The sequence below is a fragment of the Scomber japonicus genome, chromosome 23 (assembly GCF_027409825.1).
Source record: "Scomber japonicus isolate fScoJap1 chromosome 23, fScoJap1.pri, whole genome shotgun sequence".
Classification (NCBI taxonomy): Eukaryota; Metazoa; Chordata; class Actinopteri; order Scombriformes; family Scombridae; genus Scomber; species Scomber japonicus.
The window spans coordinates 8,180,321-8,202,467 of record NC_070600.1 but is presented as its reverse complement, the minus strand read 5'-3'; the positions used below and the strand labels follow the sequence as shown (position 1 = coordinate 8,202,467).

Genomic DNA, 22,147 nt, shown 5'->3' with positions numbered 1-22,147 from the left:
TAGCCTATACATTAGTGACATAATTGAACATTAACTAAGATAAGGTCAGTTTAAGTTAAAATGAATGCCAAAGACACACTTGAGTAGAACAAGAAATTACCAATTATTTTATGTAATGAGACAGCTTTATCTGAGAGGAATGTCCCAGAGTGTCAGCATGACCTTCCTTAAAGGTCTGGCTCTGTTGGTGAAATATCAAACCTCTTAGCCTGCCTGACCAAAGGTTTGATCATTTCCACACCTCAGTATTGCAGTGCTGTATCCTGAAGGGACGCACCTCACATGAAAACACTGGCAGGAAGACTCACCAGCAACCGCTGAATTCAGTGATACTCTCTCGGCGATGAAACGCTCTTAAAGATGAGGAGAATTTAAAAAAAAATAAAAAATAAAGTTGGCAGGTCCGCTGATCAAAAATGATACATCTGACCTTCCCAGATGTAAACGCTGACACCGCGCACCGCTGGATGGACGGAGAGATAGAAACCTGGATGGGCAGATGGATGGACAGATGGGTAAATGGGTGGATGGATGGATGGATGGATGAAGAGATCCCGTCCGGAGAGACCGAGCAGCAGCTCTGACTGGGATGAATGAATCCCTCAAGCGGAGGGTCAGTGGAAATATACGGAGCGGAGCTGCTGGAGTTCCCGATACTCTGATGTCTCTGACCGGGCTGCTGCATGCCGCTGCATCTCCGTACTGAGAGGACAGCGACATCTGGTGGGTAAAAGTAATAATGCAGTCTCTGAATTTGTAATGTAAAGAGGTTACATTTTGGTAAATGGTGTTCAAGGTGGTCTCCAGGGCTCAGTGTTTCACTTCCATGAGTTGGAGGGCTCATAAGAGAAATCATTTAAAACGAATGCTCAAAATCGAAAAAGCAGATGCCGTGCTATCCTAACTAATAGTCAGGCTCCTAAAACACTGAATCCTACATTTCCCATGATGCATCTTTCCCTAGACGAATCGTTGAAGCGTTTTTTATACCAAAATCCCTTTAGGTTTGTTGTGTGAGTTCTTTCAGTCAACATGTGATTTGAATTCTCGTTGATCCTTACTGCTTACATCTTGTTATATATTTCATTTTCAGGATGTTTCAGCTCTTCTTTGACGTAACAAGATGCCCACATTAAAATAGCCTATTCAAAACCAAGTCACGTGTTTATGTTTTTATATGGCTGCATCTATTGATCAAATGGAAGTGTTCCAACTGTCACGTACATAGCATTTGCTTACACTGAATTAATTTGTTTAATACCTCATAAACTACCAGGAATGTAGTATACAAGAATTAGTGTCATATGTTAATAGGTGTTAATAGGTGTCTGTTGGCCGGTGCCAACCTGCATGCAGCCAAAGATGTCAGGTCTGAAAAACAGGTGTCAGATGGCATGCTTATGAGATAATTTCTTAAGACATTGCACAAGTTGCCCCTTTATGTCAAGATCTGCAATTGAAACAGAATCATCGTCTGAAACAGGTCAACTTTACTTGACTTGACTTTTTTAAATTGGATTGGCATCAAACATGCTATACAATACAAACCATTGTAAAATACACAAGGACTGTTCTCATTTATGAATTGGTCACAGCACATGCTTTCTTATTGAGAATCAGTGATTGTTCGATGATTTTGTTCGCGAGTGCAAACAGTCACTGCATGCACTGTCTCGTGTCTAGACTGTGTTTGAAAAAGAAGAAAAATAGGGACAAATGCAGCTGAATCAACAGCAAAGCTACAAAATCATTACATATCACAGAATTAGAATGTCTGATTATTTTCGGTTTCGCTGGGCGCGCTCCCTCCCACTTTCAGCACTTCTCTCTTTAACCGACGCGCACTGCGCTTTTACGCACGACTCCAGTGACACTGTGGCGGAGTGCAGAGCACCATGCAGGCCGTTAAAGTATGAACATTTTACTGCCATCGCTGCAAGAAGATGATCCTGCTGTCTGGTCTGATTTTTATTTTATTGGGAAAACCAGGTCGGTGCCTAGAGGAGGATGGAGGAATTTATTTTAATGGAGACGTCCGCCACTTCGCCGTGGCCAACAACTCCGTTTACGTCGCCACAGACGACAGACTGTACCAGCTGAACCATGACCTGACTCTGGTCCAGAGTCTGACCCATAGAGGATTCTTGAAGTACGATAAACAGCTGAATGTCCCCAGGTTTCACCGGGTTTCCGAGAAGGATGAGTGGAACGCAACTTTCAGTGTCCATGTGTTACTGCCGTTTGATGATAATGACACATTGATCAGCTGCGGTGTGACTGACAACGGATGCGGCTACTGCGAGGTGCTGGACCTGGCAGACATCTCTAAAGTGCGGTACAGTGAACCCATTCTTGTGGGACCAGTGAACCCCAACAACGCGTCCGTCGCATTCCTGGTGGATGTGGAGAGATCAAGAACCAACGAGACTTATATTCTAACCGCCATACAGCAAGACGAATCCCCAAAGCCAACATGCTCCTCTGGTTCCGAGATAGTGTATCTTCACAGTACAAATAACCAACAGCAAGGAGGCATATTTTCCTTTAATGAGGGGTCTACCCCTCTGTTCAAAAGTAAAGGTAATGTGGATTTTGTGGACGGATTTCAGATCAGTTCAATCATCTATCTTTTCTCCAACGTGCCTTCAGACAAAGAAGGCAACAATGTTCGTCTCATTTGGCTGGAAGGTAAAACGAGCAGGGTCCAGACAATGAGGTCACTGCGTGGTGCGTCTCTCTATATCTCTGATCTTGGTGGTAAAGGCAGCATACTTCTGGCCTCCTCGGTGGTCCCGGGCGGGCCACCGGTGCTCTGGAGCGGCGTGTTCAGTGTAGACGGAGGACAAACCAACACCGAGCTGGTCATGTTTGACATCAGTCCCGATCTCACCCTAAAACAAAATGAAGATCCAGACTTCTGCAGTGCTGCTCGATGTGACGGCATGAACGTTAAGGTTGTATTTCAAAAAAGTTGTTTCACCTGTTTGCATTGAATCTCTAAAAGATCAATTAAACATTAGAGGACTAGTCTAGACCAGTGTCAACAAAACATAAATCTGGAAACAGACAAACGTTAATATATTATTATTATTATCATTATTATTGGTGTTGTTGTTGTTGTTGTTGTTGTTGTTATTAATACAACAATCCAAATAATACAATATAGGCCTAATCATTTAAGACACAAGGCCATTCTCCTGCACAAGTTTACTTTTACTGAAGTATGAATGTGATTAAACCAGATATTTGTTACATTTTGTTATATGTGTGCTTATTCTTCAATAAAGGATCTGAATAAGATTTGCTGACTGTTTAGTCTATTACATGATCAAAAGGCAACAGAAACTTGCATTGTTTTTTTGGCTGAAAACAGTTGATGAGTCCAGTAATTTTAAGCTTTAACTGTATCAACACCTGTTGTTTCCAACCTGAAAGCTCAACAGATTAAACATCCACTAACACCTGTTGGATTTATAACTAATACCAGCATTTGTGTTTCTCAGCCACAGACCCTGAAGCCAAAGAAGACACTCTTCAGGCAGAACTACATGACCTCTGTGCTGGCAGTGAGACACAAGAGCTGGATGGTTTTCTTTGTTGGGACGGGAGATGGACAGCTCATTAAGGTGTGTATATAAAAAAAGGAGGCCATAACCCCCCCAATTTGAAATTGTATTACTAGGCAGCACAACTTTGTGGAATGACTGAATGTTTAATGCACAATTAGGAGATAAACTGCCTGGGATTATTTTAAAAAAAACCTCAACAATATCAAGCAAGCAAAGCAGATTGAAAATAAAAGTTGATGCAGGGTTTAGGGAGTGGGCAAATAAGGGACTTGAGTTGTTACAATAGACTAAATGTTTGAGGGTGATTTTTTTAAATTCATTTAGACAATTACAAGATCACCCACAACTGAGAAGTTTCTGATGGAACACACTCAGCATATGGATGGACAATACAGAATTGAATTATATAACAGTGGTGTGGGAAGAAGCTTGTATGTTTACTTTGCAAATGTGAGAAGGTATCACCATTGTAACTGACAGTAATACAGCCTGGCCAGAGCTGCTTTCCTCATGATGAAGAAAACTACATTTTACCATTTAACCCTGCAGGGGATGTGCATTTGATTCTCAAAATAAAGAATTAAGATTTAGATACAATAAATCTAAGTTTAAATCTAAATTCTTGCTGGTTTTCATAGTTTGTGAATTGAAGCTGAAGTTAAACTTGATCTTATGTCTTAGGTTTGTTTTCACACAAGAGCTGTTTGTTCGACAAAATGTGTGAAAGAAGTGTCAAACCATACACAACATTGTAAGAAATGTAGTGTCAGGACAGGATTTTAGTTGATTAGTTTGTGGCAGGAAATGTTGCTGTATTGTCCACATCATGTACAGATCTTGTTAGATATACATTGTATTTGTAAGTTGTAAAGTTGAATGTTTTGGTCACAGATCGAAGTGTTAATTTTCAGACACAGAATGTTACACCTCAACCAAAAAGTGACAAATAACTAATAAACTCAAAAATTACACGACAGCTACGATACAATTAGGCTTACCTAGTTAGCACTAGCTGACCTTCCAATGTCATATTAGCCATATCTTCCATTTAAAATAGCTGTTTTTGATTTATTCAACCTGTGATATTTACCATCATAGAAGCTCAGCCTCTCAGAAACATAACCAAAGCTACAATTCTTGTTGTCAGCTTGCTGTGGACAACAACTATCACACCACCTGCCCCAAGGTGCTCTACAGGGCCAATGATGACCACAAAGTGTTTCCCAAAATACATCTGGATAAAGTGGATCATAAACATCTGTATGTGGCATTTCAAAACCAGGTAAGTGTATGTACTTGTGCACTGTGGTGAACACTGGAAACATTTTAATCTGCACCTTGTTAAGCCATACCGTCACAATGCTGCTGAATGTTTGTGCTTTGTTGTAGATGAAGCGTGTACCTGTGTCAAAGTGCAGCACATATAAAACTCTGCAGGACTGTTGGTCTGCTCAGGATCCATACTGTGTCTGGTGTGGCTCCAACAGGTTAGACATGAAATCTGCAGATGATATCTTCAAACAGTTACAAACTCTGTAATAATATCATTTTCTCTTGTTAGATGCACATTTGAAGATGAATGCCCAGATTCAGACTGGTTATCCATTCCTGAAGATTACCAGGAGAAAATGGTTTCCTACACTGTAACAAAAGACACCACTGACCAGGTACAGAGCATGTTCAAGCTTTTATCTGTAATCAGTTGTTACTGTCATTGTTTCCTCTTTTAAACACTCACATCTTTTCTCAGATCACACTAAAGATCCAGACACACCTGACTGTGGGTCAAAACGTGTCTAATTTCACCTGTGAAATCTCTTCAAGTGTCAATGAGTTTTGTAGATGGGAAAGCGCTCCCCCACAGTTCCCACAATGCACCTGCATCCTCTCAAATAACACACTTCCCATTGAAGGTCATTGACATTTAATTATATATATATATATAATTTAATTCTGTTGCTAGAAAAAGTGCACAACATGGATATAATCTGCTATTGCAGTATATTTATTATATATGTACTTATTTTATAGTAATATAAAACTGATATAGATTTGTTTGAATGTGTTATTGAGAGCAATACATTCAATACATTAATTAAATTCTCCACAAAAAACAGAAATTTAGAGATGACTTGAAAAGAGAAAAAATCTCAGCCACTTCATAAGTTTGTGTTGTTTCACAATGTTGTTTTATGCACATAAAACATGAATGTAGAAAGTTATGACTTGTGATTTTATATCTATGACATTTGTTGTAATGTTCTGAAATAACAGGCCTGGATGTCACAGTAAGGATTAGACTGGGGAAGATTGATTGGTTGGAAAAATTGAAGCTAATGAAGTGCTTGGACATCAGAGGACCATCTACCTCTGACTTGTAAGCTCACCATCATTTTCAAAAAACTCAGAGAGACTTAATGGGGACAGATAATACCTCATAACATTATTAAGAGAAGACACAGCTATAAAACTGAAATACATGTATTAATATATTTTTTTTGAAAACTTTCAGCAACATAGTTGGCAGAGGTTGTGTTTTATCATCAGTAACAGTATATTACTGTCTAGTGGTCTTGTGTTGTATCATGTCATTATGGTTGATATTAGAGTGTTACATTAATGTTGAGCTCATTGTAGGTGATAACATTTGTTTTCTATATTCAGGTGTAAGCAGTGTCTTGATGCTGGATGTGACTGGAGCCAAAATGTCTGTTCCTGGGCGACTACAGAACTAAAGAATGTAAGAATACATGTATTTATCATCTATATAAAGGTTTTTACATTTAACATTACATACGTTGTATATGTATACTACTATACTATACTATACTATACTATACTATAGTATACTATACTATACTATTTCTAGTAGCTATATTTGAGCATTAGTGTATCACCACATTAATTTTGAGGCATCTGTAAATTAGTGATAGCGATCTGAAAGCAGTTCCTTAATATGCAGATATTTACCAGAGATTAGCAGATGCAACATAATTTCACTTTGATAATCTGCTGTTAGCAAAGTTGAGTACATGAGTATTCATTATTCATCCACTGAATGTCAACAGATATTGTTCAACAGACTGTCAGCACAGCATCTGACTGCTAAAGATTCAACAAGCAGTTATTGTTAGCTTCCTGTACTGGAAACAAACAGCAAATATCACCAATAAACTGATTAACTTATTCTGTAAGCCTAGTGTAGTAAGAGGTAACAGGATGGCAACTTGACCTCACAGGGCACGCAGGTGGTCAAGTGGTTAGGGTGCATGCCACATACACAGAGGACACTGGTTCAAATCCCAGCCGAAGACCTTTGCTGCATGTCACACCCTCCTCTCTCATGTAATTTCCTGTCTCTGTACTGCTAATAAAGGTGTCTATGCCAAAAAAAAACATTCCCTCACTGCACCCAGATGTCACTAATTAGTAATTAGCAAAGCTAACTGCTCATTTAACCACAATCTTTCATTTTAACTACTTCTGCACACATTAATCGTAAACATACAACATGTAAAGACATCATAGGAGTTTGACAAAGGTAGACAAGCTGTTTCCACCATTTCTAGTGTTTGTGCTAAGCTAATGTTAGCTGATTTACTTAAGTTCAGATAGTACCTTCAGTGAATGTTAAAACTGCTGAATTTCTTCCTCTTACTTCCTTCTGCAGTACAGTGTTTGCCAAATGGAGGAATCAGGAATGAACATTTCTGTGAGTCTGAATTTCTCTGAACTCTTTGAATCTCACCTTCATTAACATTTTCTGAGGTTGAAGACACGAGGAGATAAAGTTACACATTACAAACATTGTGCTTGTTTTACTGTCAGAAGCCAGAGATCTCCTCCATCACTCCCAGCGTTGTGAGTTTTTACGGCAAAAACCATGCACTGTTGACAGGTCACAACCTCAGTGACGTGATCAGAGTGAGGATCCAAGCGGACATGGACTGCACTCCACGAGAGTGAGTCACTTTAGAGCATGAATTTATTTATTTGTCTAAAGTTTGTGTTTTTGATAAATCACAGTTTAAAATGGCAATTATAAAAGGGAAGTACCACTATTATTAAGAATAAATATATTCTGCCTGACAGTTCAGTCAGCACTTATCAGTGACTGTCTTGGAAATATTTATGAATGTGCAGAAGCTGGATTTGTGATATAAAACATGGCTCTGCTCCACAGACAGTGTACACAAAACATATTCACTTACACTGTGTTTAACACGTTAGTAACTGAAGACTATAACTTCAAATTGGTGTTAGTTTAGTTTAACATCTTAAGTGAGGCAGCCATTAATTGTCAATAGAACATAGGCTGATTTTATCAGTTCACAGTTTTTATCTTTAGCACATTGTCACAGTCAAATGTGTTGCATTTCCCTTTAAGCTAAAAACAGACCTTTTACTGTCAGCATCATTGCTCAGACATTCTCTCTGTCAACTCAAAACTAAAGTACAGTGTGCTTCTGCTTCAGGAGTTCAACAACTCTGGATATTTCCAGTTATTATTGAACAACTTAAAGACATCATAGGCTTGCTTCTCAGTCGATTTTACCATCTTTTTTATCCTGACTGTATATTAATGTTTTGTTGTTTGCTATATTAACATAGTAGTATTTGTGTCATGTACTGTATATTGAGGCTGATTTCTCTTTCTGTGTCATCCTGTGGGCTCTGGTCAGATCTCCTGTGTGGAACAACACAGGTGTGAATCTGACGTTCCACATTCCCAGTGCTGACCGTAAAGGCATGGTCAAAGTATGTGTTGTCCTCCCAGATGGTAGTTGCCAAGGCAACACTGAAATCACCTACAGGTCATCACCATCTTGTACCGCTGTTACACCAAGCAGCAGCTGGATGAGGTATGAGTGGATTTGTTTGTTTTTTTATGATTATATTCCCAACACAACGCAATACAAAGATAAGTTCCAACAACATCACTGTGATATCTGAACTCACCTAGATAGCCCAACAAAGTATAGCTCAAACAGTAGCTACAAACTTACAAGTACCTTTTTGACTGAAGTGTGTGTCAGAATGAAAATTCCTTTGTTCTATGTTGTGTAGTGGAAATAGGAAGATCACACTCTCGGGATCCCACCTGGAATTTGTGGAAGGGGTCATACACAGCCACACCATGCAGGATGTCAGGCTTCCCAGAAACAGCAACTCTCAGGTGAGTCTGTACACATACACACACCAATGCATCATCAGTGATGTCATTTCCAAGTATGTTACATTACATTGAGTCTTCATTTATATCTTTGTTAAGCAGCTTTATATCATGTCATCTCTAAATTTGTGACAACACCTTACAATCTAAGTCTTTAAGATTTTTGTCAAGGTTGATTTGGTGATCTGTCGTTACTGGCAACAGCAAATGTGGTTTACCACATACTGCTTTGGAAGCACATTTTTAAGATGAATGTTTTGGACATTTTGCATTACATCAACTATGAATAAAGCTGAAAAAAGATTAAATTAAGAGCAGAATATAAATACATTGAATGAGTATTGCTGAAGACATGCACCCAAATGGTATTAAAGATTTCATGAAAATCTTACGATGTCATATAATGCAAAGTACATTGCTTTAGTTTTATGATACATCATGTCATCATGACTTAAATTTATTGCAGAATCTAATCTATGACACACCTGCAGCTGAAAATACTAAAGGAACTTTTACCAGCAATGTGTTTCTGAAAATTGCCAATGAAACCTTGACCTGCTCCACAAGTATCGCTTACCATCCAGACCCTGAATTTATCAGCTTCACATCCACAAGGAGGAATGATGTGCATACGATCACCGTAAAGGTACAACATATCTCCAACAAACATGCACAAACATGACATTAATTCATCACTAGTTAGCAATTGCCTCTGTCATGGGTTTTAGAAAATGGCAGACAAACTGGAGATAACCCCAGCAGAATTGACAGTATGGGGCGTCAAGGACGAAAAGCATTACCTCTGCAACATGGAAGTCAAAAGTACCCGTAACGAGACTGATGTCTTTATCTGTGAAATTCAAAGCACATCCGACACTGAGTTTCAGCACTTATTGGTAAGTCTTTCAAACAAACTGCACCAAGCTTGACCCAGACTGTCATGTGATTATAGGTACTGAGGGAGGGAACACAAAAGTCCTTAGAAGTACATTGATTTCCACCCAATGGCTTTCAAACTATGCTGTTTCCTTTAAAGTAGTAATCATACGTTAACATTTTCTGATCCCCTGCTTTGATAAGACTTCCAGCTATAAAAAACATTTTTTTAAATGCAATGCCATGACTGTTTTCCAGATTAAGTATGGAGACAAGACTGTAGGACTTGGGCCTCCATCTTTATTACATCAGGTGCTTCTGACTCTGCGTATCCTGATGATACCCTTTGTAACTATTGGTAAGTACACTACAAAGGTTTGACTGATAGGTTTGAATCACCATGTCTTTAAAACCCCATTAAGGTCAAACACACTTTAATTTCATTGCTGTTTAATGGATGAAATTGGTTGTCTACTTGGTTTGAATCGGTTTGTGTTTGTCTTTCAGCTTTGGTGATTATTTGCTGGTGGCAAAAGAAACTTGCTGCTGAGATGAACAAGCTCTGAGCATCCAACATTTGCAACTTCAACATTAAGATGGACATATCATTTATTATGTTAATTTTTATTCTTTGCTGATACTTATTTCTCCATCAGTATTCATTGGTCTTAAAATGTGTATGTAGAGGGAAACACCATTAACTATACAGTGAGTGTGGTATAGTGATGGGCTTTTACAACTACTTTCTATATACTCTTTAACTCAGGTATAAATAGGAGGTCACCTAAAGAATTGAAATTTGTGTTATGTACAGAGACTTTTTTGCCTTATTAAACCGAGCATATCAGAGAGCTTACAGGAAACTGTGGGGGCAGGCAGTTGAGGTCTAGTACCCTCCTGGTAGTTGCTGCAACTGGCCTAGGCAATGAATACCAAAGGAAATACTAAAACCACAGCTTAGCTTACCTTACTTAAACAGAGCATATCAGAAAGTTTACAGGAAATGGGGGGTGGGGGTCAACATGCAGCAAACGTCTCTGACTAGACTGAAAGTGTAGACATTGCAAACAGAAGCCATGTAAATAATAGTTTTGCTTGGAGTCTCTTTCCAGGAGTCTATGCCGTTTTTCTGGTAACCTCCTGGCAGTTGCTGCAATCGGCCTAAAAATAGCCCAACAAATAAAACCACAACTTAGCCATCATCAAGAAGTTTGTGCAGCTGTTATACTGGAGGTGACAAACCTCTATGGTGTCTTGTTCTTTTATGGCTACACTTGGTCAGGTTCACGTTCACTAGAAAGTACTGAGTTGAGTCAACAGCTTCATCCAGCAGCAATGCCAATCTTGCCGAAGATGGTGGTGCAGAACTGCCTCAGTTGAGCTGAACCATGAACACGGACGTTAGACACAATGAACAAGACTTCCTGCAAAAAACTTTCCATCAACAATGCCTTCCTAAAACAGTGGAAAGACTGATTAGTTGAAAATTGTAATGATATTCATGTAAATTGATCAATAAATGCCATTCATGAGCATGAGCAAGATGACGGACAGATTTTAATTTCCCAACAATATTTGAATGTCGTTGGGAGGGAACACGTGTGCTAGACAGTAAGGAAATTTAAACAAGTGAAAAAAGTCAAATGACTGGCTAACTTGTCAATCCTAACCCTAACCCTTGCTATGTAGTGGTCAATTATGGGTTCTACAAAACAAAAAAATCTTTAAGATGGAGAAAAAAATGAATATCTAGAGTGTGACACAGAGATTTCAAATCATACAATTGTCTGTGTTTGCAAACATGTGCTACCACTTCATTTGGAACTTAAATTGCTAAAATGTAGAAGGAAGGTCCGGAGGTCATTCTAACCATCAAGTTAAATAAACAAATAAATAGAGAGAAAGAGAGTGTAGGTTTGTATGTGTGTGGTCAGGTCTTTAAGCAAATATTTGAAGGAGACAAGACTAAGTGCCATGAAAGTGTGACTCTTAAAATCCAATAACTTAAAATTAAATAAAGTGATATTAAGTCTGTAACACAGGAAAACATGATTTACACAGGCTGCCCTGCACGGACACACGGATTTGAAATATTAGGCTAGCTATAAAAAAAAAAAAAAAGTTAAATTAAAATAAATAAATAATAGTAATAATAATGATAATACATTAAAAGAACAGAAGAGGAATAAAAGAACATTAACAGCAAAACATACCTGAAATAAAAACAAGTGACTCATTAAAAAGTGCGTCTCACACAGGCTAGTAGACACCTGCTTCTCGTTAGCTAAATGAATTCAACAAAAACTGGAAACGGAACATTAAACTACGACAAGAAAACACCAAGACTTTGCTACATTAACAAGGAAATACACACTTTAAACATATCAACTCTCAAAATGAAGTAAGTAAAACATTTACTGGATTTTACCCATTTAAAATGTCAAAATGTTACATTGTTTTACAGTTAGCTTTTGCAATTTTTGTTACACAGAAATACATTTCGCTAACATGAACACAATAACCTAAATGTTTGAATGAATAAATATATTGTGACGGTGTGATATTTTATATTTTCAATAAATGTATTTTCTTTTTGTACATTTTCTCTCTCAGTAGGCTTCACACTCGGTTGGACCGTCCGTCCCCCTTTACCTCTTTGTCAAGTTTACAGTGAAAATAGGCCATATAAAGAAAAAATAATAATTTTTTAAAATATATAACAGAGAAAATCCTAAAATAGCCCACATGTATATCAACCCTACTGTTATTAAAGAAATGAGTTGGACATATCAATACGAATCAGTAAAAAACAACTCTGAAGTAGATGTGTGAAACGCTGCTTCTTTGCAGTTATTTTAAGTCCTATTGAATCACTTGAAAATACCAAGTTAACATTAAAATACTATGCTCCATGCTCAGATAGTCACTGTCAATACAGTAAACTTATGATTTCAGCAAATATGTGCATCCACCTGTCTGGTCAACGGCATGACAGCTGAATGCATCAACCTCAAAAGAGAAATTCACAAAGCGGACACTAGATGTCACTCGGATATCAACATACAGTATGTCTGTACTACAACACTCTGTCTCTGCTGCAGTTGATGTATGACAACAACCTACAGGATGCATTATCTGAAACCAGGGGTGGATTGGCCATAGGGAGTACCGGGACTTTTCCCGGTGGGCCGGTCAATAATGGGCCGGTGGATGCCGTTTTTTTAATTTTTTTAATTTGTTTATTTAGTTTTTGCTGCTCCTTGCCATGGTTACTCTCCCGGCCCAGGGGCAGAGACATGCACCGGCCCACAGAGCTCCGCTGCAGCCTGCAGACACATTAGAGGCCCATTGGCTTGTCTGTCTAAAGCAGGGGTTCTCAACCTTTTGCAAGCTGGGCCCCCCCAAAGCTGGTTCATTGCAGTTGGGGCCCCCCCTCCTCCCGGTGTCACCCTCCCTCGCGGCCCCAACCCCACTACACCACCTTGCATAGATAGATAGATAGATAGATAGATAGATAGATATATAAAATAATAGATTTGTTATTTTTAGGCCCACACTATTATTATTATTAATTATTATTATTATTATTATAATTATTATTATTATTATTATAATCATCAGGTAGACCTATCATCATTACTAGGCTATTGTTATAACTGGCAGTAGCACCAGACTTCTAATGTGAGCTTGCAGGCATTATTATTATTATTATTATTATTGTTATTATTATTATGAGTAGTGATATCCCTATTATCATTACTAGGCTAGCTATATAATTATAGTTACATGCTTTGCTGTTATTATTATCATTATTATTAGTAGTAGTAGTAGTAGTAGTAGTATTACTATTATTATTATTATTATTATTATCATAGGCCTATTATCATTACTAGGCTATTGTTATAACCGGGAGGTAGGCGATGTTAATGTGAGACCTGAGCCTGGTGCAATGTCTGATAAACATAGCCTCAATCATCCTCAATTTGTGCACGATTCCGGTATTTCGTTTTGAGTGCAGTCATTTTCGAGAAGCCTGCCTCACACAAATACGTCGACGCGAAAGGGAGGAGAATCTTCAATGCGACGTCACAGAGTTGAGGGTATTCCTGCATCAATGCTGCCCAGAATGACGAAAGAGGGCAGGAGGTGAAACGTTCCTTCAGCCTACTGTCACTCTTCAGCTCAATAAGCTGTTCCTGCATGTCAATTGACAGCTCGTTTGCTGTGCACACAAATGGATCTCGAACCCACGCGAAAGAGCGATAATCCTCTTTGAAATACGTCGCAAATTGTTGTCTCATTGCAGACAGGTGCTCAGACGCTGACTGAAATAAAGAGGTGAAATCGTGTGACGTGCCTGCATCAGTGATAAAGTCTGCAAGGCTTCCATTACACAATGTGTAGTAGTCCAACCGCTTGCATTTTCGACATGGGGATTTTCGCGATTTGTTTTTAATGATTTTTTTTTTATTTTTATGATTTTTCCCTCCATCCTGTTGCCTACTCGCGCCCGCTCGCGCCCCCCCCCCGGAGAGTGTTCGCGCCCCCCCAGGGGGGCGCGCCCCACCGGTTGAGAAACACTGGTGTAAAGGACCGAAAAAAAAAAATAAAATTGGTGCTCTTTTCTGACTTTGAGCCCCTGCCCCTCTATAATCATGTGCACGTCCCTGCTGCGGGGGCCAGCGTGGCCGGAGCGGCTTCAGGAGTGGGTCCCTCTCAGCAGCAGGTGTCGGACAGTGAGTCAAGTGAGGCTCCCGCTGCCATGGTGGTGCAGGAGCAGGAGGTTGAGGAAGACTCTCCACCATGTGGAAGTGGTGATAGAGTTTTAAGCAGGTGTGTGCCTGCAGCATGGTGTGGATAAACACTCATTAAATGTTGAGAACGGTTACTTAATTGTCTATGAACTTTACTTGACATAATAAATAGCAAACTCTGCATAGTGTGGTGTGTTACAACTACTGTAGGCCTAAATCTAGTTATCTAAAGTATTGGAAAACAATAACCATATTCATATACTATCCTGATTCATTAATTAGTTGCTTACCACTAAACTCACATGTTGCAATGTGATGTGGTTTGAGCATGTAGATCTGCTATTTTCACAATTTTTGATCATTTCTACCTATAATGACTTCCCCCAAATCAGGTCACCAGAGTTTAAGTGTTTTAAGTGTCAACATGCACCTTTCTTTGTGCCTATAGTCCAATGAATTGATGAAGGACATTGATCTAACACCATAACACATATGTAGCCTATGATGCTTTACATATTTTTTTCAGTCAGTGTTTATGGTTTATTGCTCGTTCAACAGTTTCACATTATACAGTTAAAACTAAGTCAAGCCTATTCCAGAATATAAGGGATATTGTTCAGTATACTACTGTTATTAGGGGCTTGTGTGTTTAAATGTACTTCAACGTGAGTTGGCACAGTATCTGAGCATGGATTGTAGTGGGCCGGTCTGGACCAAAAAGTCCAGGGCTGAATTTTTGTCCCAGTCCAGGCCTGAATACAGCCTGGCCAGAACTGCCTTCCTCATGATGAAGAAAACTACATTTTACCATTTAACCTTGCAGGGGATGTGCATTTGATTCTCAAAATAAAGAATTAAGATTTAGATACTCTAAAGTTTAAATCTAAATTCTTGCTGGTTGTCATAGTTTGTGAATTGAAGCTGAAGTTTAATCTTATGTCTTAGGTTGCTTTCACACAGGAGCTGTTTGTTCCACAACCCTTGTGAAAGAAAGAGGTGTCAAACCATACACATGTCATGAAATATAACACTACATCTAGATGATTTGTGGAAGGAAATGATGCTGTCTTGTTTATACTTCCTCTACAGATCTTGTTAGATGTACATTATATTTTTAGAAGTTGCAAAGTTGCAAGTTTTAGTCTCTGTATATCTGTATCTTCATTTTGACAACCTCAATTTCCCTCTTTGGGATAATAAAGTTGTCTTTGACACAGGTCACAGTGTTAATTGAACATTTTCAGACACAGAATGTAACACCTCAACCAAAAAGTGACATTCATTTCTCAATAACATTAAGCCACAAATAACTAATAAACTCAAAAATTACACGACAGCTATGATACAATTAGGCTTACCTAGTTAGCACTAGCTGACTTTCCAATGTCATATTAGCCATATCTTCAATTTAAAATAGCTGTTTTTGATTTATTCAACCTGTGATATTTACCATCATAGAAGCTCAGCCTCTCAGAAACATAACCAAAGCTACAATTCTTGTTGTCAGCTTGCTGTGGACAACAACTATCACACCACCTGCCCCAAGGTGCTCTACAGGGCCAATGATGACCACAAAGTGTTTCCCAAAATACATCTGGATGAAGTGGATCATCAACATGCGTATGTGGCATTTCAAAACCAGGTAAGTGTATGTACTTGTGCACTGTGGTGAACACTGGAAACATTTGAATCTGCACCTTGTTAAGCCATACTGTCACAATGCTGCTGAATGTTTGTGCTTTGTTGTAGATGAAGCGTGTACCTGTGTCAAAGTGCAGCACATATAAAACTCTGCAGGACTGTTGGTCTGCTCAGGATCCATACTGTGTCTGGTGTGGCTCCAACAGGTTAGACATGAAATCTGCAGATGATATCTTCAAACAGTTACAAACTCTGTAATAATATCATTTTCTCTTGTTAGATGCACATTTGAAGATGAATGCCCAGATTCAGACTGGTTATCCATTCCTGAAGATTACCAGGAGAAAATGGTTTCCTACACTATAACAAAAGACACCACTGACCAGGTACAGAGCATGTTCAAGCTTTTATCTGTAATCAGTTGTTACTGTCATTGTTTCCTCTTTTAAACACTCACATCTTTTCTCAGATCACACTAAAGATCCAGACACACCTGACTGTGGGTCAGAACGCGCTGTCTAATTTCGTCTGTGAAATCTCTTCAAGTGTCAATGAGTTTTGTAGAAGAGAAAGCGCTCCCCCACAGTTCCCACAATGCCCCTGCATCCTCTCAAATAACACACTTCCCATTGAAGGTCAGTGACATTTAAATAAATATATATATGTAATTTAATTTAATTCTGTTGCTAGAAAAAGTGCACAACATGGATAAAATCTGCTATTGCAGTATATTTATTATATATGTACTTATTTTATAGTAATATAAAACTGATATAGATTTGTTTGAATGTGTTATTGAGAGCAATACATTCAATACATTAATTAAATTCTCCACAAAAAGCAGAAATTTAGAGATGACTTGAAAAGAGAAAACATCTCTGCCACTTCATAAGTTTGTGTTGTTTCACAATGTTGTTTTATGCACATAAAACATGAATGTAGAAAGTTATGACTTGTGTTTTTATATCTATGACATTTGTTGTAATGTTCTGAAATAACAGGCCTGGATGTCTGGGGAAGTTTCATTGGTTGGAACAACTGAAGCTGTGCTCGGACATCAGAGGACCACCTACCTCTGACTTGTAAGCTCACCATCATTTACAAAAAACTCAAAGACACTTAATGGGGACAGATAATACCTCATAACATTACTAAGAGAAGACACAGCTATAAAACTGAAATACATGTATTAATATATTTTTTCTGAAAACTTTCAGCAACATTTAACATTGTTGGCAGAGGTTGTGTTTTATCATCAGTAACAGTATATTACTGTCTAGTGGTCTTGTGTTGTATCATGTCATTATGGTTGATATTAGAGTGTTACATTAATGTTGAGCTCATTGTAGGTGATAACATTTGTTTTCTATATTCAGGTGTAAGCAGTGTCTTGATGCTGGATGTGACTGGAGCCAAAATGTCTGTTCCTGGGCGACTGCAGAACTAAAGAATGTAAGAATACATGTATTTATCATCTATACAAAGGTTTTTACATTTAACATTACATACGTTGTATTTGTATGCTATATTTCAGGGAGCTACATTTGAGCATCAGTGTCTCACCACCATCATTTTGAAGATTATACGTGATAACCAGAGATTAGCAGATGCAACATAATTTCACTTTGATAATCTGCTGTTAGCAAAGTTGAGTACATGAGTATTCATTATTCATCCACTGAATGTCAACAGATATTGTTCAACAGACTGTCAGCACAGCATCTGACTGCAATAAAGGTTCAACAAGCAGTTATTGTTAGCTTCCTGTACTGGAAACAAACAGCAAATATCACCAATAAACTGATTAACTTATTCTGTAAGCCTAGCGTAGCCTAATGGCCTAGCCTAGAACAAAGAGGTAACAGAATGGCAACTTGACCTCACAGGGCACGCAGGTGCTCAAGTGGTTAGGGTGCATGCCACATACACAGAGGACACTGGTTCAAATCCCAGCCGAAGACCTTTGCTGCATGTCACACCCTGCTCTCTCATGTGATTTCCTGTCTCTGTACTGCTAATAAAGGTGTCTATGCCAAAAAAAACATCACCTCACTGCACCCAGATGTCACTAATAAGTAATTAGCAAAGCTAACTGCTCATTTAACCACAATCTTTCATTTTAACTACTTCTGCACACATTAATCGTAAACATACAACATGTAAAGACATTATAGAAGCTGTTTCCACCGTTTCTAGTGTTTGTGCTAAGCTAAAGTTAGCTGAATTACCAAAGTTCAGATAGTACCTTCAGTGAATGTTAAAACTGCTGAATTTCTTCCTCTTACTTCCTTCTACAGTACAGTGTTTGCCAAATGAAGGAATCAGGAAAGAACATTTCTGTGAGTCTGAACTTCTCTGAACTCTTTGAATATCACCTTCATTAACATTTTCTGAGGTTGAAGACACGAGGAGATAAAGTAACACATTACAAACATTGTGCTTGTTTTACTGTCAGAAGCCAGAGATCTCCTCCATCACTCCCAGCATTGTGTCTATTTACGGCAAAAACCACGCACTGTTGACAGGTCACAACCTCAGTGACGTGATCAGAGTGAGGATCCAAGTGGACATGGACTGCACTCCACGAGAGTGAGCCACTTTAGAGCATGAATTTATTTATTTGTCTAAAGTTTGTGTTTTTGATAAATCACAGTTTAAAATGGCAATTATAAAAGGGAAGTGCCACTATTATTAAGAATAAATATATTCTGCCTGACAGTTCAGTCAGCACTTATCAGTGACTGTCTTGGCCAGCTTCTGAATGTGCAGAAGCTGGATTTGTGATATAAAACATGGCTCTGCTCCACAGATAGTGTACACAAAACATATTCACTTACACTGTGTTTAACACATGTTAGTAACTGAAGACTATAACTTCAAATTGGTGTTAGTTTAGTTTACCATCTTAAGTGAGGCAGTTATTAATTGTCAATAGAATATAGGCTGATTTTTTAAGTTTATCTTTGGCACATTGTCATAGTCAAATGTGTTGCATTTCCCTTTAAGCTAAAAACAGACCTTTTACTGTCAGCATCATTGCTCAGACATTCTCTCTGTCAACTCAAAACTAAATCACAGTGTGCTTCTGCTTCAGGAGTTCAACAACTCTGGATATTTCCAGTGATTATTGAAGATTACTAAAGACTTGTTTTTGCTTCTCAGTCTTTTTTATCCTGACTGTACATTAATGTTTTGTTGTTTGCTATATTAACAACATTTTAAGTAGTATTTGTGTCATATGTACTGCATATGTAGCACATTTGTCCTCACCACGACTTGGAGGCTTATTTCTCTCTCTGTGTCATCTTGTGGGCTCTGGTCAGATCTCCTGTGTGGAACAACACAGGTGTGAATCTGACGTTCCACATTCCCAGTGTTGACCGTAAAGGCGTGGTCAAAGTATGTGTTGTCCTCCCAGATGGTAGTTGCCATGGCAACACTGAAATCACCTACAGGTCATCTCCATCTTGTACCGCTGTTACACCAAGCAGCAGCTGGATGAGGTATGAGTGGATTTGTTTGTATTTTTATAATTATATTCCCAACACAACACAATACAAAGATAAGTGCCAACAACAACACTGTGATATCTGAACTCACCTAGATAGCCCAACAAAGTATAGCTCAAACAGTAGCTACAAACTTACAAGTACCTTTTTGACTGAAGTGTGTGTCAGAATGAAAATTCCTTTGTTCTATGTTGTGTAGTGGAAATAGGAAGATCACACTCATGGGATCCCACCTGGAATTTGTGGAAGGGGTCATACACAGCCACACCATGCAGGATGTCAGGCTTCCCAGAAACAGCAACTCTCAGGTGAGTCTGTACACATACACACACCAATGCATCATCAGTATGTCATTTCCAAGTATGTTACATTACATTGAGTGATCATTTATATCTTTGTTAAGCAGCTTTATATCATGTCATCACCAAAGTCTTTAAGATTTCTGTCAAGGTTGATTTGGTGATCTGTCGTTACTGGCAACAGCAAATGTGGTTTAATACCACATACTGCTTTGGAAGCATATTTTTAAGATGAAAGTTTTGGACATTTTGCATTACATCATCAACTACGAAGAAAAGATTAAATTAGGAGCAGAGTGTAAATACATTGAATGAGTATTGCTGAAGACATGCACCAATGAAAATCTTACAATATCATATAATGCAAAGTCTCATTACATTGCTTTAGTTTTACGATACATCATGTCATCATGACTTAAATTTATTGCAGAATCTAATCTATGACACACCTGCAGCTGAAAATACTAAAGGAACTTTTACCAGCAATGTGTTTCTGAAAACTGCCAATGAAACCTTGACCTGCTCCATAAGTATCGCTTACCATCCAGACCCTGAATTTATCAGCTTCACATCCACAAGGATGCGGAATGGTGTGCATATGATCAACATAAAGGTACAACATATCTCCAACAAACATGCACAAACATGACATTAATTCATCACTAGTTAGCAATTGCCTCTGTCTGTTTTTAGAAAATGGCAGACAAACTGGAGATAACCCCAGCAGAATTGACAGTATGGGGCGTCCAGGACGAAAAGCATTACCTCTGCAACATGGAAGCCAAAAGTATCCATAACGAGATTGATGTCTTTATCTGTGAAATTCAAAGTACATCCGACACTGAGTTTCAGCACTTATTGGTAAGTCTTTCAAACAAACTGCACCAAGTTTGACCCAGACTGTCATGTGATTATAGGTACTGAGAGAGGAAACAAAAAGTCCTTAGAAGTTCAATGATTTCCACCCGATGGCTTTCAAACTGTTTCCTTTAAAGTAGTAATCATATGCTAACACTTTCTGATTCACTGCTTTGATGAGACCTCCTGCTATAAAAAATCATTTTTTTTAAATGCAGTGCTATGACTGTTTTCCAGATTAAGTATGGAGACAAGACTGTAGGACTAGGGCCTCCATCTTTATTACATCAGGTGCTTCTGACTCTGCGTATCCTGATGATACCCTTTGTAACTATTGGTAAGTACACTACAAAGGTTTGACTGATAGGTTTGAATCACCATGTCTTTAAAACCCCATTAAGGTCAAACACACTTTAATTTCATTGCTGTTTAATGGATGAAATTGGTTGTCTGCTTGGTTTGAATCGGTTTGTGTTTGTCTTTCAGCGTTGGTGATTATTTGCTGGTGGCAAAAGAAACTTGCTGCTGAGATGAACAAGTTCTGAGCATCCAACATTTCGCAACTTCAACATTAAGATGGACATATCATTTATTATGTTAATTTTTATTCTTTGCTGATACTTATTTCTCCATCAGTACTCATTGGTCTTAAAATGTGTATGTAGAGGGAAACAACATGAACTATACAGTGAGTGTGGTATAGTGATGGGCTTTTACAACTACTTTCTATATTTAACTCTTTAACTCAGGTGTAGGTATAAATAGGAGGTCACCTAAAGAATTGAAATTTGTGTTATGTACAGAGACTTTTTTGCGTTTTATTAAACCGAGCATATCAGAGAGCTTACAGGAAACTGTGGGGGCAGGTTGACTTGAGGTCGAGCACCCTCCTGGTAGTTGCTGCAATTGGTCTAGGCTATGAATAGCAAAGGAAATACTAAAACCACAGCTTAGTTTACCTTAATTAAACAGAGCATATCAGAAAATTTAGAGGAAATGGGGGGTGGGGGTCAACATGCAGCAAACGTCTCTGACTAGATTGAAAGTGGAGACATTGCAAACAGAAGCCATGTAAATAATAGTTTTGCTTGGAGTCTCTTTCCAGGAGTCTATGCCGTTTTTCTGGTAACCTCCTGGCAGTGGCTGCAATTGGCCTAAAAATAGCTCAACAAATAAAACCACAACTTAGCCATCATCAAGAAGTTTGTGCAGCTGTTATACTGGAGGTGACAAACCTCTGTGGTGTCTTGTTCTTTTATGGCTACACTTGGTGAGGTTCATGTTCACCTGTAGAAAGTATTGAGTTGAGTCCAACAGCTTCATCCAGCAGCAATGCCAATCTTGCCGAAGACACCGTGGTGTAGAACTGCCTCAGTTGAGCTGAACCATGAACACGGACGTTAGACACAATGAACAAGACTTCCTGCAAAAAACTTTCCATCAACACTGCCTTCCTAAAACAGTGGAA

The 22,147-nt window shown here is 38.5% G+C and overlaps 4 protein-coding genes across 4 annotated transcripts in view; 3 read left to right on the top strand and 1 right to left on the bottom strand.

Annotated features, from left to right (window-relative positions):
* rerg (RAS-like, estrogen-regulated, growth inhibitor) overlaps nt 1–382 on the bottom strand; it is a 39,211-nt gene extending 38,829 nt beyond the window's left edge. Inside the window, exon 1 of the mRNA XM_053314015.1 lies at nt 309–382. The gene's annotated coding sequence lies outside the window, so the exon portion shown is untranslated. The remainder of the gene's footprint in view (nt 1–308) is intronic.
* A 1,481-nt stretch (nt 383–1,863) lies between these two features.
* Nucleotides 1,864–9,424, top strand: LOC128353530 (plexin-C1-like). The gene is made up of 13 exons (XM_053314225.1): nt 1,864–2,954; nt 3,504–3,626; nt 4,717–4,851; nt 4,959–5,056; nt 5,131–5,236; nt 5,320–5,482; nt 5,844–5,946; nt 6,234–6,309; nt 7,240–7,281; nt 7,398–7,531; nt 8,252–8,431; nt 8,637–8,745; nt 9,209–9,424. Exons 1-13 carry the CDS (start codon nt 1,944–1,946, stop codon nt 9,422–9,424), a joined length of 2,496 nt encoding a protein of 831 aa, XP_053170200.1. The 5' UTR covers nt 1,864–1,943.
* A 4,320-nt stretch (nt 9,425–13,744) lies between these two features.
* On the top strand, nt 13,745–16,656 carry LOC128353529 (plexin-C1-like). Its single transcript, XM_053314224.1, has 5 exons — nt 13,745–13,764; nt 15,831–16,014; nt 16,122–16,219; nt 16,294–16,399; nt 16,483–16,656. The coding sequence occupies exons 1-5, from the start codon at nt 13,745–13,747 to the stop codon at nt 16,654–16,656; spliced, it is 582 nt and encodes a 193-aa protein (XP_053170199.1).
* Nucleotides 16,657–17,027: 371 nt separating this feature from the next.
* Nucleotides 17,028–21,828, top strand: LOC128385338 (plexin-C1-like). The gene is made up of 10 exons (XM_053344198.1): nt 17,028–17,095; nt 17,390–17,465; nt 18,311–18,352; nt 18,469–18,602; nt 19,337–19,516; nt 19,722–19,830; nt 20,252–20,434; nt 20,515–20,682; nt 20,917–21,016; nt 21,166–21,828. The coding sequence occupies exons 3-10, from the start codon at nt 18,326–18,328 to the stop codon at nt 21,222–21,224; spliced, it is 960 nt and encodes a 319-aa protein (XP_053200173.1). The 5' UTR covers nt 17,028–17,095; nt 17,390–17,465; nt 18,311–18,325; the 3' UTR covers nt 21,225–21,828.
* Nucleotides 21,829–22,147: the final 319 nt, after the last annotated feature.